Source organism: Nannobrachium achirus (genome assembly GCF_963921795.1).
Source record: "Nannobrachium achirus genome assembly, chromosome: 16".
NCBI lineage: Eukaryota > Metazoa > Chordata > Actinopteri > Myctophiformes > Myctophidae > Nannobrachium > Nannobrachium achirus.
The window spans coordinates 33097328-33115135 of NC_137823.1; the positions used below are offsets into that span (position 1 = coordinate 33097328).

General features: G+C 42.7%; 1 protein-coding gene across 1 annotated transcript in view; it reads right to left on the reverse strand.

Moving 5' to 3' along the window:
• The window catches only part of nrxn3b (neurexin 3b), a gene marked incomplete at both ends in the record, with an annotated part of 590571 nt that overhangs the window by 459477 nt on the left and 113286 nt on the right, over positions 1 to 17808 (reverse strand). Inside the window, 3 exons of the mRNA XM_080744342.1 lie at positions 296 to 457; positions 3889 to 3912; positions 7183 to 7484. Of these exons, the coding sequence (XP_080600468.1) occupies positions 296 to 457; positions 3889 to 3912; positions 7183 to 7484 (488 nt within the window). The remainder of the gene's footprint in view (positions 1 to 295; positions 458 to 3888; positions 3913 to 7182; positions 7485 to 17808) is intronic.

Genomic DNA, 17808 nt, shown 5'->3' on the forward strand with positions numbered 1-17808 from the left:
GCGCGACTCATGTAGTAGACCAGTAGACAAGATGACAGCTTTCGAATAAAAAAAATCCATTGGAATAGACAAATCCGTTGCCAGGCAGTATCCTGCTGTATCCGCCAGTATTTATATAAGAAAACATTGGAAACAGCCAGCTGTGCGCTATGGTAACACGTGGACACGTTCGCGCACATAGCAGACGATATGTGTGCGGATCATATGCCAGACGGGCACAAGAATCAAACAGCTATCAAATAAATAAAAATCTCCGGTTTCGACGGGGATCGCAGGAAATTAGTTAATGCCCTACCTCTTTGAGGCATCCCATGAAGTTGTTGCTAACCGGAGAGCCGGGCAGGTCGGCCGTGCTGGGACTCCCGCCCACGTAGAAGAAGTCATCGGAACCCAGCATGGTGTAGTCCTCTTGGGTGTACCCTGTCGTAGTCAGGATGCCGTCCACCGAGATAGTCACCTGTTGGTCATAACCAAAGCCAGGCCATTACACTCACACATTGGCCAGCGCGCTGCGTGTATTAAACACGCCACTTTTCCTTGGGTCTGCATCTAAATGAGCTTCTAATAAATGTCTTTTTTCCTTGGTTGATCTCTCTTTTTGCCATTCGTTGGATCACTTCTTTCATGGTGGCCTTGATGCGATTTCTCTCTTTTATTTTTTTTCTCGAAATCAGACAGCGTCTTTTTTATCTTGTTAATGGATTTCAAAGTTACAGGATCACAGGACAGGTAAAGAAAATATGGCAGAGGCATATTTTCTTTATCTTTGATGGGGGGGTAAGAGTATGGAGATCTAGGTTTGGTTCTGGAACTTCAGGTTGGGGGGGGGGGGAGGGGGTTAGTACAATGTTCAAACCAAGGACAAATTGATTGTACTTGTCTTAGGTTTCGGGTATCATCTGGTAACTGCAGACACACTCATAAACATGTACACACACACACACACACACACACACACACACACACACACACACACACACACACACACACACACACACACACACACACACACACACACACACACACACACACACACACACACGTGTACCTTATACTGGATACACACAGGCACAATCTCTCTCACGCTCTCTCTCTTACATATCGTCACTGTCGGGCAGAAACCTTGTATCTCCAAGTTAAAAATATGTATGTTTTTTCATAAAGTAAAGCCCCGCTTCATCATACAAAAGTGTCGCACAAATTAAATGTAGTGAAAATAGCCGATCTGTGCCTATAAATCGTCTATTTTCACTATTTTAAATCGTTTTAAAATAATAAAAAAAGAAGGTTTTCCACCCGTCAACAACGATATGCACCCATACACACACACACACACACACACACACACACACACACACACACACACACGCACACGCACACGCGCACACACACACATACACATACACATACACGCACGTCACACGCACACGCATGCACGCGCACACACACACACACACACACACACACACACACACACACACGCACGCACGCACGCACGCACGCACGCACGCACGCACGCACGCACGCGCGCGCGCGCACACACGCGCACACACGCGCACACTGCCATGCACCCTCACTCGTTCTCCTGTTTATACAACATATCCACGCACATGCATAACAAAGGGAGGCTTCACACACAACCACATATATGTGCAAACCCAGGTTTTTCACGGTCAGGAAGGCAAATTAAACATATATTTGCACATGTAAGGAGTAAGTGTCTTTGATGATATGTCATACATAGCTTGAGCAAGCCCAAGGATGCATCAGCCCATGCACGATCAACAGCAAGGCACCATATTCAAACGCTATCTCAGAACACTATAGATAGCTTGGTCTCTGACTTGATTTGGTCCTTTTTTTATATAGTGACGTTCTTACACAGTAACATTCGGAGTGTGGAAGCTGCAATCAAGACTTGTTATTTTAGTTAACAACATGTTCATTTAACCAATCTGTACAGAGTACGTTAACAAGTCAATATCGTCATTCGTCACTGTCAAGTAGAAACCTCCATTTCCGTTTCAAATTTTTACGTTATTTTATTTTTTTCGTAAAGTAAAGCCCCGCTTCATAATGCAAGACTGTCGCACAAAACTAGTGAAAAACAAGCATCGGCTATTTTCACTAGTTTAAATCATTTTTAAAATGATAAATACGAAACGAACGGTTTGGGACGTACACGGTTTCCACCCGACAACAACCACGATTATGTTATTTTAACCAATACAAGTGGTTGGAGGTGGTCTATACCTGCCAGACTATTGAGACGCCTATACTGGTTGTAGCCGGGGACCCACTGCAGTCACCCAAAATGTGAGTTGACCTATGATGCCATACCGTACTTTTTTATTTCTGTTTAATCTATTAGTTTGGTCATTAAGGTCCACAGAATGTGAGGTCTGCTCTGCCGGAAAAATCGCTAAAAAAAGTTATGGCCATTTGTATATTCACTGTCCCATCGACTTCACTACAGTATACAGGAAAAGAAAAATATTTAAAAAAAAAGAAAGAATCTTCTTTAAGTAGCATGTGAGGGGTTCTTCATTTGTTTTGCTTGCAATGAAAAACATACCGTGGGCTAAAAACGGCCCCACAAAACTGTGATAGGTGATGAGTCATCACTTTCTAGTGAAATCGATGTGACAGTGAATATACAAATGGCCATACGTTTTTTTCCGCGATGTTTCCAGCAGAGCAGACCTCTATGGATGTTAATGAGCAAACTAATAGATAAAACAGAATTAAAAAGTACGCCATGACATTACAGGTTCAACCCTATTCCTTGAGCTTTTGGGCCTGTGGGTCCCTGACTATTGACAAATACTATTGCCTGAAGCTCAAAGCACAATATCTCTTAGGATATCGCACTGGACACCCAGGTCTGATCCAAGGGGGGAGGACATGGTACGGCTTGTGGTCCATTACACAGCGTTACATTAACACCCAGGATTGTAGGTTGTACTTTCACTTTGACCAGACCAAACGATCCTATCAGTGCCTCTAAGAAGTGTTATGCATATGGGCCCAGGGGAGGTATCATGGATCAAGGTAAGCCACGACACACACACACACACACACGCACACACTGCGACACACACACACACAGAGACACGCGCGCACACACCCACACACACGAACACCAGCATGCCACAAAACCAGGGAGGGGAGAGCAAGAGTGAATGACAGATGGAAGGTGAGTGAGTGAATTAGAGTGTTAGTGGTTATTATTATGGGTGAACGGGTGACATGTGGGCATGCCATGCGCCATAGTGAGCTGGAAACAACTGTCAGAGCTCCCGCAATGGAAGGTTTAAAGGGTTGCCATTTTTGGTGGTTTCTCTCTTTTTTTAGGGCTCAAGTGGTCGAGGTTGAGGTCACCATCTTTGTTCGGAAATTGTGGCAAGCTTCTGTCAGTTCTTGACGACAGTCCTCACAAAAAATGGGGGCTTTTTGTGTGAAAAAAAGGAGGAAAAAAAAGCAAAAGGTAACTCCCCCTGACAGAGACAAAGAGGTCGAATTGATCAGTTTTTTTTTCGTTTTTTTGTCTTTTTTTGTTTAAGTTGTTGGATCTTCACAGCGATGTGGGTTAAAAAAAATAATAAAAAAAGCTAGAGTGGAAAAAAAGGATGGGGGACTGTGGGGGGAGGGGGAGGGGGAGGGGGAGGAAAAAGAAGGCTGTTGGCAGGTCAGGGAGGAAGTTGAGAAGAAGAAGTAGTGAAGAAAGAACTGCCTGGTAATACAAACCCATCTCCTCATTTTTTGATAAGAGTGTCTAGGATGGAACTCAAAGAGAACGAGTAAAAGAAGAGGGGGGGAAGGGGACACACGGCAAACCCAAAAAAAGACAATAAGAATGATATCTACCAGACAATGTAGTTTGTTTACCATAGCGTGTCCAATGCCTGATTGCTTTCCAGAAAAAGGGGGAAGAAAGGAAATCAAAAGAATAGTGAACAAAAAACGTTGTTAATAAGGAATGGAGAGAAAACCAAAGAACGAAAAACCAACGATGAAGAAGTAGGATGTTAGTTAGTACATTAGTTGGTTAGATATTGGTTAGTAGTAAAGAAAAAATGACTTCTACCATGAATGAGTTAGTAGTAATAAAAGTGGATAAAAAACACTACAGGATTTACTGCAGATTGCCAGAAACTGACAAAACCATCCTAAACAAATGTCCTATAGATCGGGATCCCGCCAAAGCCCTCAGCGAGGGAGAATGCTGTTGTTAGGGGACTTTGACTGCCGAATGATCCTTTAAATTTGTGCTAGGATGGCTTGATCCAAATCTTTAAACAAAACCTTGTAGTGTTTCTTCACCCGTAGCCTAATAAAGCGTGTCTTCCTGAGAGCAAATAGTAGTAGTAAAAAGAGAGAGAAAGTAGAACGGAGTAGACAGAGAAAGAGATGAACAGTCCCTCGGCTCATAGCGTCTAACCCTCTAAGCTGCGTGAGTGTGTGTGTGTGTGTGTGTCCGCGCGTGTGTGCTTGCGTGTGTGCTTGTGTGCGTGCGTGTGTGCGTGCGTGCGTGTGTGTGTCCCGAGGGGAACTTTGGGCTACAACCTTTTACTAACCTGTAGGGTGAGTTTTACTGTCAGCTCGTGTCAGGGAAACGGCACTTCCTTGTTGTCACTGCTCAGAGAGCAGGTTTAAGTGCTGTCTCATCTGGCAGACATCTACTAAAGGTCGACCAAGTCGATCAAGTGTAAAGAGTCCATTCCCCGATCGTCGTCGCTGTCGAGTAGAAACCTCGTATCTACAAGTTTCAAATGTCTTTTTTTTTGTAAAGTAAAGCCCCGCTTCATCACGCAAGACTGTCGCACGAAACTAGTGAAAACAGCAGATCCACAAGCACGCAACGCCTCGCACCGCAAGGAGTTGTGTGCTTGTGGATCAGCTATTTTCACTAGTTTAAATCATTTTTAAAATGATAAATACTACAAAACGAACGGTTTTGGACATACACGGTTTCCACCCGACAACAACCACGATTAAAGGAGTAGTTCACCCCCCAAATTCCTTTTTTTCTATTGATTACTCACGCCATGGAGACTTGAGTTCAATAATATTTTTGAGTTTTTGTCGCATTCCTAACAATAATTTATTAACAATAAATGTACTTCCATTGATTCTGGATGGGGACCCAAATGCATTCGGGTCCCCATCCAGAATCAATGAGGTTAAATTTACTATAATCGATTTTTTGTCTCAGCAATGTGACAAATACAAAAAAATATAATTGAATTGAAGTCTCCATGGTGTGAGTAAACAATAGAAAAAAAGTCATTTTGGGGGTGAACTACTCCTTTGAGTTATTTTAACCAATCTGTACGGAGTATGATAATACAATACAGTGGCTGGAGGTGGTTTATACCTGCCAGACTATTGAGACGCGTTTATACCTTGCGTTTTAATAATTATGGACACTACTGGTTGACAAGTACTATTGCCCTGAAGCTCAAAGCACAATATCTCTTAGGATATTCAGTCAGCATGATTCAGCTCTCCCGTGCAAAACACCACTGTTCACTATTGACTGCCTATGCCAACGGTGGCACGCGCTGCTCTATAAGCCAGGCGGGGCAAAGCTACGCCCCGCGGAGTGCTATTTGCAGTCATTAATTGATTTCATTAACGGATATAATATTTCAAACTTCCCCGCTCTCATAAAAATGGGAACAAAACTCCAAAGATGTAATTTCAATATTTGCTCTACTTTCCGAGCCCTTACATCTGTTTCACATTAATTATGCAACTGTGGGGTAAAAATGCCGGGTCTGTGTGTGTGTGTTTGTGTGTGTTTGTGTGTGTACGCATCTTATTAGAATTCAGCATCTAGAAACATATTTTTTTGATTATATTTTCTTTTCAGGAACTTGCATTAGAGTAAAGACGGCACTACAACATAGCTCCATCAAATCAAAGCGATATGAACGAATCCACCTCAAGCTGCATTAAGAAAAGGCGACAAAGTGGTGACAAAATATGTATTCATCCCTATGTGTAACAAGCAATCTGCGAACGTAATCGCCTGCACTATACTGTACTGTAAATAACATGCATTGGAAATCGCGAGGCTTTGCTTTACGCACGCTAGCCGGCTTTAAACTCGAAGCCTATCTTCTACCGATGAATATAAATAAAGTTTCTGACGCCAGGAAGATAGTGACAGCGCTGGATAGAAGTGTCAGCTTAAGGGAGTGTAAAGCAAAGTAGAAGCATCAGATAAGTTTAATATAAAGGGAGCTCAAGTTGGGCACACAGATAGGAAGTATAGAGAAAGATACACCTCGCACAATAATGTATGTAGACTGATCTATCAATCACAATCGCCCTGAGTGTATACATACCAGTGTTGATTTTGTCGACTAAAACTATGACAAAAATGTTTGCGTTTTTTTCACTGACAAAACAAAATAAAAACTAAATAAAAACTAAGCTGTGATGACTACAACTAAGACTAAATATATTGACAATTTCGTCAGCAAAATAAAAACTAGACTAAAACGTTAAAATAAAACTAGTGGAGAAGAGAGTAATGTTTGGTTGCTCTCACAGCGCGTCGCAGCGCGATGCGTTGTGAGCTTGTAGATCTGCTATTTTCAGCACACAACCAAGTGTAAAATCAGTCATTACGATGCCATCAAGGCCTACCAAAATACATTTTAGTCGACTAAATCAACTGTAGATTTAGTCACCTAAAATCTTATGATATTTAGTCGACTAAAATTAGACTAAAACTAATACTTTTCAGGCGACTAAATTATGACTAAAACTAAATGACATTTTTATTCAAAAGACTATGACTAAAACTAAATCACAATTTGCTGTCAAAAACAACACTGATACATACACAGTATAAATATATATATATGTTTATATATATACATTTCTTCCACCTATGTGTAGAATGGAACTAAAACGAGATGAAACAAAATAAAAACATTCCATGTAATCGTAAAGAGAGATAAAAAATGTTTTCTGAAACCGCATGTGATGCAAAAAATGAACAACCAATCAGAAGAAGAAAAGTGACGGCTCTCTGCGAATTCTAACCGAAGCCGCTAGAAAATCTAAACTGCAAAACTGCGGCCTTATAATAACGCTCTCCAAATGCCGCTATACCCCCAGTAAGCCGCCAAAGCCCCCCTCCCCTCCCCTCCCCTCCCCACCAGTTACCTGTCTCAGGTTGCGCGTGACTTTGATGTCGTGCCAGGAGTTGTCGTTGAACTTCCCGTTGACGGGCTCCACGATGGCCTCGAAGGCCCCCGAGCCCAGGTTGATGACCAGGGAGACGGCGCCGTCCTTCAGCGCCAGGTTGACGTAGTCGGCCGACTTGCCCGTGTGCAGCAGCAGGCCGTTGCGCTGCCACGTCTTGAAGGAGAGCGTGATCTCGTCGCTGCTCGACTGGATGGGGTTCTGGGACAGGTCGTAGCAGAAGTACTCCGAGCCGCGGAAGGTGGCCACGTTCTCCTCCCTCGCTGGAGAGGGACACAACGGGGGGGGGGGGGATCAGGTTCAGGTTCAGTTTTATATTCACACATATCCATACAGGTACAGATACAATGAAATGCTTGTGCCAGGAGCACTCTCAGCCGGGAGGCTCTCTCCATTCCGACATGTCGCCACTCCGAAATTGACTTCTTATTGTCGGAGTGGCGACACTCCCATGGGCCTAAGGTTTAGGGTTAGGGTTAAAGATAGGGTTAGTGTCGGAATGGAGACATGTCGGAAAGGAGACATGTCGGAGTGGAGAGATGCACTCCTCTCAGCCTTATTATACAAAGACATGGTCACAGTGAGCGACAGGAGTGTGGACCCACATACCATGCAGGCCACACAAGACAAGTCCCAACAACGACAATACCATACAGTGTAACGGTGTACAGTTTAAAAATGCGTACAGTGCCCATGTTCACCTACGTTTCACTTTCATCCCTTCGTTCAGCAACCTGACTGCCTGGGCAAAAAAACTATTACTGAAACGAGTGGTGTGCAATTTGATGCTCTGGTAACGTTTTTTGGATGGGAGGAGTGAGAACAGGGAATGGGCGGGATGGCTGCTATCTTTGAAAAAAAGCAAGACAGAAGGAAAATAAATAATTAGTTAAAATTAACGCAAGTTAAAATCTCGAGGCACACCTGCATTCATGTTATCGCTCTAATCCCCTTTCAAGCGTTTATTTTTATTTACTAATAAAAGGTTCAACCACATAGTACCACCAAGGACGTAGTTCACCCACAAAATGACTTTTTTTTCCTATTGATTACTCGTGCCATGGAGACTTGAGTTCAATAATATTTTTAGGTTTTTGTCACAGACAATAATTTGATTTTAGTAAATGTACCCCCATTAATTCCGGAATCAATGAGGGTACATTTATTGTAATCAAATTATTGTCTTGGGAATGTGACAAATATGAAAAAATATTATTGAACTCAAAACAAACTCTCCATGGCATGAGTAATAAAAAATAATCATTTTGGGACTGAACTACTCCTTTAAACCTTATTTTATTCTACAAAAATAGCAAAAAAAGGCTACACGTTCAGATGTGAGCTTATAGATAGTCTACTAATGACATGCACCAAAATAGGGACGCCTGGTTGAAAGTGGTTAAAACATATTTTTTAGGGTACATAAATTTGTCTCTCTATTGGGAAATGAGTAAGCACAAAGCACTGATCTAGAAAATGATATATTCATAACTTTTTTTTGTCTAGTCGCATACTGTATACCGCAATAATAATAATAATGTGTGGTTATCACTCAATCCCAAGGCACACTGGTGCGTCACGGCACACCAGTGTGCCATTTGGGATCCACAGCAATCAACGCCTGCCATGCTACATCTAATAACCCTTTCAAAAAGGTAATGTGTTTTTCTCAACTGGGTATTTAGCACATCGGCCGAGAAGCAAGCCACTGTGCACTGCTGAATAATTCACAATGTGTGTCTCAGGAAATGGTTCTCCTCACGAGTCCACTATTACGTACATGTAAAACTCTCTGCGGACTTTCTCTGAAAATTAACCCCTTCCCACGAAACGCACGCTGTATACATCAGCACCAGCATTATGCCGTATCCATATATATATATACTGTATTATCGTCGTTGTCGGGTGAAAACCTTGTATGTCCAAAACTGCTGGTTTTGCATTTATCATTTTAAAAATGATTTAAACTAGTGAAAATAGCTCATCTACAAGCACACAACGCCTCGCACCGCGAGACCTTGTGTGCTTGTAGATCTGCTGTTTTCACTACTTTTGTGCGACAGCCTTGTATGTTGAAGCAGGGCTTTACTTTGTGAAAGAACATACACATTTGAAACTTGGAGATACGAGGTTTCTACCCGACAACGACGATATACTCCCCAACACTTCGAATGTTTTAAACATGAAACAGGCCTGGCTGGCGTCCTTCCCAGGCCCCCTGCATCAATCACGGCGTGACCTAAATAAACATGAGAACTGTGTTGCGTCCCGCGAGGTAGTGGCAAGATCGATGGTCACATCAAACTAACACATCTGCGGGTAAAACGCATCCATAATCTGCCATAATCACAGCGAACGATAATCCTCTCCGCTCACAGTCCGCAGCATCATAAAAACCCTATCTGTGTGACCGTGAGATGAGGTCTCCAATGCCGCCTCCAGACAGACAGACCACTTATGATGGAACAATACACCCTGCTAATGGCATACATAAATCAAAATGCAGCCGTCTCTGACTTTACAGTTTTATATCAGTCCCGTCGTCGGGAGGAGACTGACTTCCTGGGCCCATTCTTCACACGGGGGCACCGGGAGTAAGTTGAGACGGTGGCAGAAAGAGACGCCTCATGGGGCGCAGAGGGGGAACGGGGTGACGGGGACGCGTGGCCCGAGAGTAAAGCAGGCTGGACAGAAAGAGTGAAACAGTTGTCCTCATGAACTTTTTCATGTCAAGGAGGACCCCCAAATTGACACTTATTAGCCCACGGACGCCCATTTGAAAAGAGATAATATGCCAAGGACACCCATAAGAGGGCGATTTCTTTACATCTCTAGTAGTGATTTTTTTTTTTTTTCACTTAGGTTTTATTATTTTCCTAATATAGTAACATAAAGGACATCAGACAAACATAAAACATTAGACAAACAAAAAACTAAACTAAACAACATATAATGCTGCCGAACATCATATATAAAAAAAGGAATTAGAGTTAAATGGGTCTTCACTGTTCTATTACAGAAGTATTTACAGTATAAGACATATTATAGAACATTCTGGTCAGAGGTAAAGAGAGCCAGGTAAAGAAAAAAGAAAAAATAGCAGTGATTTTCATTTTGATTTCAAAGACCCCATTTTGACATGCATTTAGGCTACGGACCCCCTTTTAATGGCACTTCTATCTCTGCGAGTGGGACCCCAATTGATATTGTAACCTGTTTGGGTCCATTTGGTTCCATTCATACACACTCTTGAGTTACACAACCATAAGGGTCCATACATTGGGTTCCTATCTATCATTTAGCCGGGGACCCCCTGGAACTCCCTCCCCCCGGACCCCACTATAAGAACCACTGGAGTGAAAGAAAGAGTGCAAGAACGAAAGGAAGAAAAAGAAAGAATGAAAGTATGAGGCACCGGGCTTCAACATGAAAAGTTAGAGTGGATCATAGTTTCCGTGTCTCTCTCTGTGATCCGCGATGTGACCACACTCGTCCGCCGCTGTGTCTCAGGCGCCAGGCGGGCCCTGGTGGACGCGCTCCGACCCAGCCCGGTTCCGTGTGTGAATCTATTACAGACAACGAGGTCAGACTCGGTCTCAATTATTTACATTGTGCGAAGCAGGATAAGGCCCTTATTGGAGGCTAACCGTGGCCTCAAGGACAGGGGCGTCACAAGGGGGGGAAAAGTGGGACTGAGTTACTATAGGGCCCAAGGTGGAGGGGCCTCAATTATTTTATACTTTAGCTATTGAATAATAGCAAATATACAAGCTCACAGTGTGGCACTGAGTGCCGGGCTGCGAGCTTGTATATCTGCTATTTTTGAAAAGTCGTGAAGATTTGTGCAAATCTTTGAATATATGTACTTTTTAAGTGAACGTTTGTAACAAAAATGTTGCTTCTGGGGGGTCCCGGGAATTAAATATTTTGAGATGGGGGTCCGTGGCCAAATACATATCATTTTGGGGTTCCTTCACATGAAAATATTTGAGCACCACTGACATAGAAACATAGGTTTTTAAAAAAACCTTAGAAGGATTCGAAATATTCAGACTCCGCACGAATTGGACGCGAATTGGACGCTTTTCACAGCACGTTGAGTGGGGGGGGGGGTGTCATTAAGTGTCATCAGTGCTGCATTCAACAACACTATCAATTCATTTCATTTTCCTTTATGGTTACCCCGGATGTATGTCACACGTCGACCCACGAGTGCCATGAGTCAAAAGGAATATAATAATACAATGATAGAGAGGGTAGAGAGGCAGAACAGGAGGTGTGTGTGTGTGTGTGTGTGTGTGTGTGTGTGTGTGTGTGTGTGTGTGTGTGTGTGTGTGTGTGTGTGTGTGTGTGTGTGTGTGTGTGTGTGTGTGTGCGCGTGCGTTTGTGTGTGTGTGTGTGTGTGTGTGTGTGTGTGTGTGTGTGTGTGTGTGAGGGAGAGAGAGAGAGAGAGCAGGGGCGGAAGGGGGGAAATGAAAGTTACTTTTAAATATAAATCCATGAATGTCTCTTTATCTATCTGTTCTGGTTATTATGTTGTTAAATTACACTAAAATAAAAATAAAACAAATGCAACATTTAACATAGTGGTCACTTTAACAAGGTATTATAATTATATTCTCCACACTTGTATTCTCCCCATCTTGACAAAATGGTATATTCCCAGGTTCTGCAGGTCAGCTGCACAGGTGCAATGCATTATTGTTAATTGTGGCACATTTACTAACATGCCAAGTTTAGCTGCACTTGAACAACTGTTCCAGGCTGCCATATCCAGCCCAAGAAACCGTAGAAACGGGGGTAAAAAATATAATGCACTTCTTAAAATAAATGTATCATGCCTGTTGCTAAGGTATGGCAACATGACTGGTGTTCGCGCGCGTGCAAGACACCAGTCACGTTGCCATACCTTAGCTTTTTATGAACTGACGCCACAAGAGACTGAGAACATAAGAGACACAAACAAAAAAATATGATGATGATGGAATGCTGGTTCCGGTCAGGGAGGGAGTAATTCCTCCCTTGGCATCAAACTCACATCTCTCTCTGTTCAACGTGCACATAGGATACGAGGAACGGGATGGAAAGCAAACAAAAGGCTCTAAAAGCCTTTATGTACCAGGGGAATAAATAGATACCCATTATTCCCATTGACACACAGCACTGTACATTGAAAATCTAAAACATCCGTCTGTTTGTTCCGGTCAAATTGCGCATACAAATCATGGCCTGAAGTTCTTTTATTTTTTGTTGAGCGGTGCTAATCGCTCCTACATCTGGCTTTGTCTGTTTACAGTACGTACAGTATGTCCCGCCTCATCCCACACTGGCCAAGCTTTTCGGGTCGATTAATGAAATTAACTCATAAATAGCACTTCACACTGGGTGTGTTTTTTTTATAGCAGAGCATTTAAAATTCACCATTTAAACCCTTTTAAGAATAAGGTTTAAATGGTGCATGTCGCACTGTGAGCTTGAAGATCTGCAATTCTTTTGCCAAATGTTAGACTTTGAATAGGGATAGCAAGGCTCCATGTGGTTTCAAAGAAAGAACATAATAATAATACTAATGTGAATATGGGACTTGCCAGAGATAAAGCAAGTGTTGAGAATGTTGTGAGTCCCCCATCAATCTTCAGGACTAGTGGCTTTAGCCGGAGCCATAAATCACATGAAGAAATGCTCTCTCCGACGGCTTATGAAACGTTGTTGGATGTACCGTAAATGTGGATGTATTCCTCAGTAATCTTAATGTCTACTTTGAAATTCTTCGCACTCCCTGGCTCTATAGCAAAAGCCCCGATGACAAATGGCATGGGGCGAGGCCGAGACTAGCTGTCAATAGCAGGATGACTGCGGGGCATGTCAGCGCCGTTCCTTTCACTTTGAAAAAGAAAAAGGCAATTACGCATGGGAAAGTTTGATTCTAAAACCTTCTTACACACGCGAACCGCATCTCGAGGTGCATTGTTAGATAAAAGGATGCTGACTAATGGCGCAGCTAGGCGGAGGAGTTCTTATTTATTGTGATCACTATATGAAGACACACAAGGTTCAAGGTTTGAAGGAAAAAATACCATATAATCATTTTCTTTTACATATTAATTAAGAGAAGACTGTCGCACATACGCACACCCAATGTTTCTTCTCAAGCAGAATGAATGAATTTCAAGGAAGAAACACACCCGCACACTGCCACTTGCACGTTCCAGAGGTAAATTTATTAAAAGCAACGTTTCGGTCGTTAGACCTTCCTCAAGCTAAATTCAGTTGTGGCTGACAAACACTAAATACATTTCTAATGGTACAGACAACCAATCAGAAACAGTCAATGTGATCACTCATTTCATACAGCTCAGAGTGAATTGAGAGAGAGAGTGGTGCCACCGAGGGGTCATAAAATGAACCGGTCACGTGACCCATGTTTCAGCTTGATAGTGACAAGCGGGCGATTTAAATAGCATTGGTTTCAATAGCAGCGTCGCGAATATCAGCATGTTTAGGTAAATATACAACAAGACAACTGTTTTAAAGTATTTTACAGTGACAACCAAAGTCTCTGTAATATTTACTTTATACTATTGCCAAAAAAACATGTAAAATAAGGTGGTTTAAGATCATTAAAGTCGGGCTGTTGCCCTGTCACTGGCTAATCAATGCCTCGTCATAACGTTGTTAACATGCACAATAGCACCACCAAGTGGCAGCTGCAAGTAAGGCAATGAAAGGCATGTACTCTGTTATCGTGAGACTGTCAGTTGCTATTGCTTTCTAACCAATTCTCGCGATTTGTCACTTCAGAAGCTCCCCACAAGCAACCATTGAACCATTGCCCCATGAAGGGAACGTAGGTGGCAGAACTCTCCATTCTACGGCTCTGGGATCTGGCGCCCTCTATCTTGCATTGCACTACTTTGTGCAAAAGGAGAATACTCTGGCGGCCCAGCAGTGGGCCTCGGGCCACAGGTTGGGTGTCAGTGTGAACTAAGCTGCAGACTGACAATCCCGTCATGATACAACCCCAGACACCTGATCCCTGTCTGCTCTCACCTGACCCCGGGGGAAGAGAGGTCGTTGCCGTGGCAACCCAGCCCGTCCATCCCGCACACTTTAATTAGGCCGTCTGTCGGACGATCGCTGCTCAAATGTCAAGATGCCGGCTGAAAGGCCTTCACGGGGAATCCTGCTCACTCATTGTTATTAAAGTTTCACAAGAGGAGGACCGGACAGGGGTGTCGCACCAAATTCTGGGCCCTGGGTACTTTAACTCGGTGCCGCGCTGTGAGCTTGTAGATCTGCTATTTTTGAAAAATCGTGAAAATTTGTCTTTGAATGTCTCAAATCCTTCTACGTTTTTTTTTTAAGAATCGATGTTTCTATGTCAGTGGTGCTCAAACCTTTTCATGTGAAGGACCCCCAAAATGATATGTTTTTGGCCACGGACCCCCCATCTCAAAATATTTAGTTCCATGGACCCCCCCAGAAGCAAAATTTTAGTTACAAAAGTTTGCTTAAAAAATACATATATTCAAAGATTTGCACACATTTTCACGACTTTTCAAAAATAGCAGATCCACAAGCTCACAGCGCGGCACTCGGTGCCGCGCTGTGAGCTTGTATATCTGCTATTTTTCCAATAGCTAAAGTATAAAATAATTAAGGCCCCCTCCACCACCTTGGGCCCTAGTAACTCAGTCCCACTTGTCCCCCCCTTGTGACACCCCTGGGACCGGAGTGCAACGGTGTAGCAAGTGTTTGTCATCTTGTTAGCAGCTAAAAGGTATGGGGGAAAAGGCTGTGTTGGAAGAAGCACTCCCATTTCTTTGTTCTTCTTTTTTTCATTAATTGCATAAAAGTAGCAATATCACAACATAATTATACTTTACAGAGGTGTAAATACTTTTGTTGCACGTAAAAAGCCTGCGTTCAAACTTTTACTTGAGTAAAGGTACCAAAATAATTGCCATTAAAATATCGTCGTTGTTGGGTGAAAACCTTGTATGTCCAAAACCGTTCATTTTGCATTTATCATTTTAAAAATGATTTAAATTAGTGAAAACAGACGATCTACAAGCACACAACGGCTCGCGGTGCGAGCCGTTGTGTGCTTGTAGATCTGCTGTTTTCACTACTTTTGTGCGACTGCCTTGTATGATGAAGCAGGTCTTTACTTTGCGAAAGAACGTACAAATTTGAAACTTGGAGATACAAGGTTTCCACCCGACAACGACGATATACTTTACAGAGATGATACACACTTGAGAGAGCTGCACAGCTACTCTCATTAAATGTTTCATAAGCACCCAAGTACAGTGTAATGTGGATTACCGCAGACGTTGCGTGTCATCTACAGTAAATACTTTCTTACATTCTTACAAATTAGATGTGCCTTGAGGATAAAAACCTTGGCTCAGGAATATAAAACAGTCCATTCTCAGGTAGCTGAAACTGTCCCAAAAATGGATTATTGCATTTTGGAATAATCCATTCAAGTTAGGGAATCATTTACACGGCAAGCAATTCTCCTACCAAAATCCGTTGCAGCCACTGATGCGTCTGAAATGCATCGGAACTGAACATTTACTAGTGGAAACGGCTGAGGTTGGATAGACATTTAAAAATGAATTATTTCCAAAAGAGAGGAAAAACAATTAAACCTGTCATGTTCTTGCATTGAACTGTTTCACGCGCCACGTTAGACCGTAACATAGTGTGCAGCAAAGGGTTTGGAGCTGTCATTTGGAGGGCTACCAGTCTTTGTTATGGCATGTTTAAGCTCTGCATATGTATCTTTAATTATAAAGATGTAATTACAGTTACCGTGCCAGCCATAAAGGCGATCGATGCAACATCCCTGCTATGAATAATAGAGAGAGCAAATTGATATAATGTAATATGTGTGCACCTCAGCAATATTAACGCATTTAGGCCTAGAGTTATTGACTGCTTTAACTGTTGAAAAATAGCAGATCGGTGCCGCGCTGCGAGCTTGTAGATCTGCTATTTTTGAAAAATCTTGAAAATGTGAGTCTTTGAATATCTTTGACCCGATCTTTGACCCGACTTCTAAATCCTTCCTGTAAATCAGTAGTTCTCAAACCTTTTCATGTCAAGGACCCACAAAATTACAGGTATTTGGTCACGGACCCCCATCTCAAAATATGTTGTTCCAGGGACCACCCAGAAGCAAATATTTGAGTTACAAATTTTCGCTTTTAAATAGATATATTCAAAGACTTGAAAAAAAATCATGATTTTTCAAAAATAGCAGACCTACAAGCTCGCAGCGCGGCACTCGGTGCAGCGCTGTGAGCTTGTATATCTGCTATTTTTCTAAAGTTAAAGCATAAAATAATGGTTAACGTGGTTAAAATCTAACGCGACTCGGGCCGGGCGCGTTCCCGGTATTCGAGGCTTAAACCCACTGTAAGTGCATACTGATCTATAATAACCAGGGGAAATGTATTGCCTGTTGAGACATGCTCTGCGCAGATCTGTGGCTTTGCTATCGATCACGCAGGCCGGGTCATTTTCCCTTATTTTCTCCATAGTCATCAATATTCCATTTGCGTTCGGCCTGCCTCTGGTGCGCCAGGGCCGGGGGTTCGATTTCAAAATCCACTGGAAGCAATTAGCTCCTTCATTACCATCCCCCCCCCACCCCCCCCCCCCCCCCTCCCTCCCTCCCCGACACCCGGGTGGCATGGACCCGTGCCCGCGCCCCCGACTCCGCTGGCTCTCCAGCTGTCGCCCTGCCAAGCTACCGTAAGCGACCTTTGACCTTAGGATATTATAAACTGTCCCCCTGCGCCGCAGGAGGCGGACGGAGCGGATGAATATCGTCACTGGCGGGCAGAAACCTTGTATCTCCAAGTTTAAAATGTGTACGTTTTTTCGCTAAGTAAAGCCCTGCTTCATCAGACAAGGCCGTCGCACAAAAGTAGTGAAAACAGCCGATCTACAAGCACACAACGCCTCGCGGTGCGAGGCGTTGTGTGCTTGTAGATCGGCTGTTTTCACTAGTTTAGTTCATTTTTTTAAATGGTTAAAACGGATGGTTTTGGACATACAAGATTTTGAATATCTTTTTAAAAGCGAACATTTGTAACTCAAATATTTGCTTCTGGGGGTTCCCTGGGACAACATATTTTAAGATTGGGGGTCCGCGGCCAAATGCATGTAATTTTGGGGGTCCTTGACATGAAAAAGTTTGAGAACCACTGATTTAGAAGACATTTATAGAATCGGGTCAAAAATATTCCAAGACTTGCACAAATGTTCACGATTTTTCCAAAATAGCAGATCTAAAAGCTCGCATATATCGTTTCCGTCGGGCGGAAATCTCTTATCTCCATATTTTAACCATGTTCTTTCGTAAATGAATGTCCTACTCCACTATATGTTTCCACCCAACAGAGACGATAAATGTGTATTAAATCGACGCTAGGTCTGTTAGTTTTGGTATTATAATATTATTATTATATTAAAATCATTTATCTTTATAATCCATTAAATCGATTAGTTTGATTAAAACTGCTGCACCCCTAAATGCTATAGCACAAACTGCCTGTGTTGTCTACTCAAATC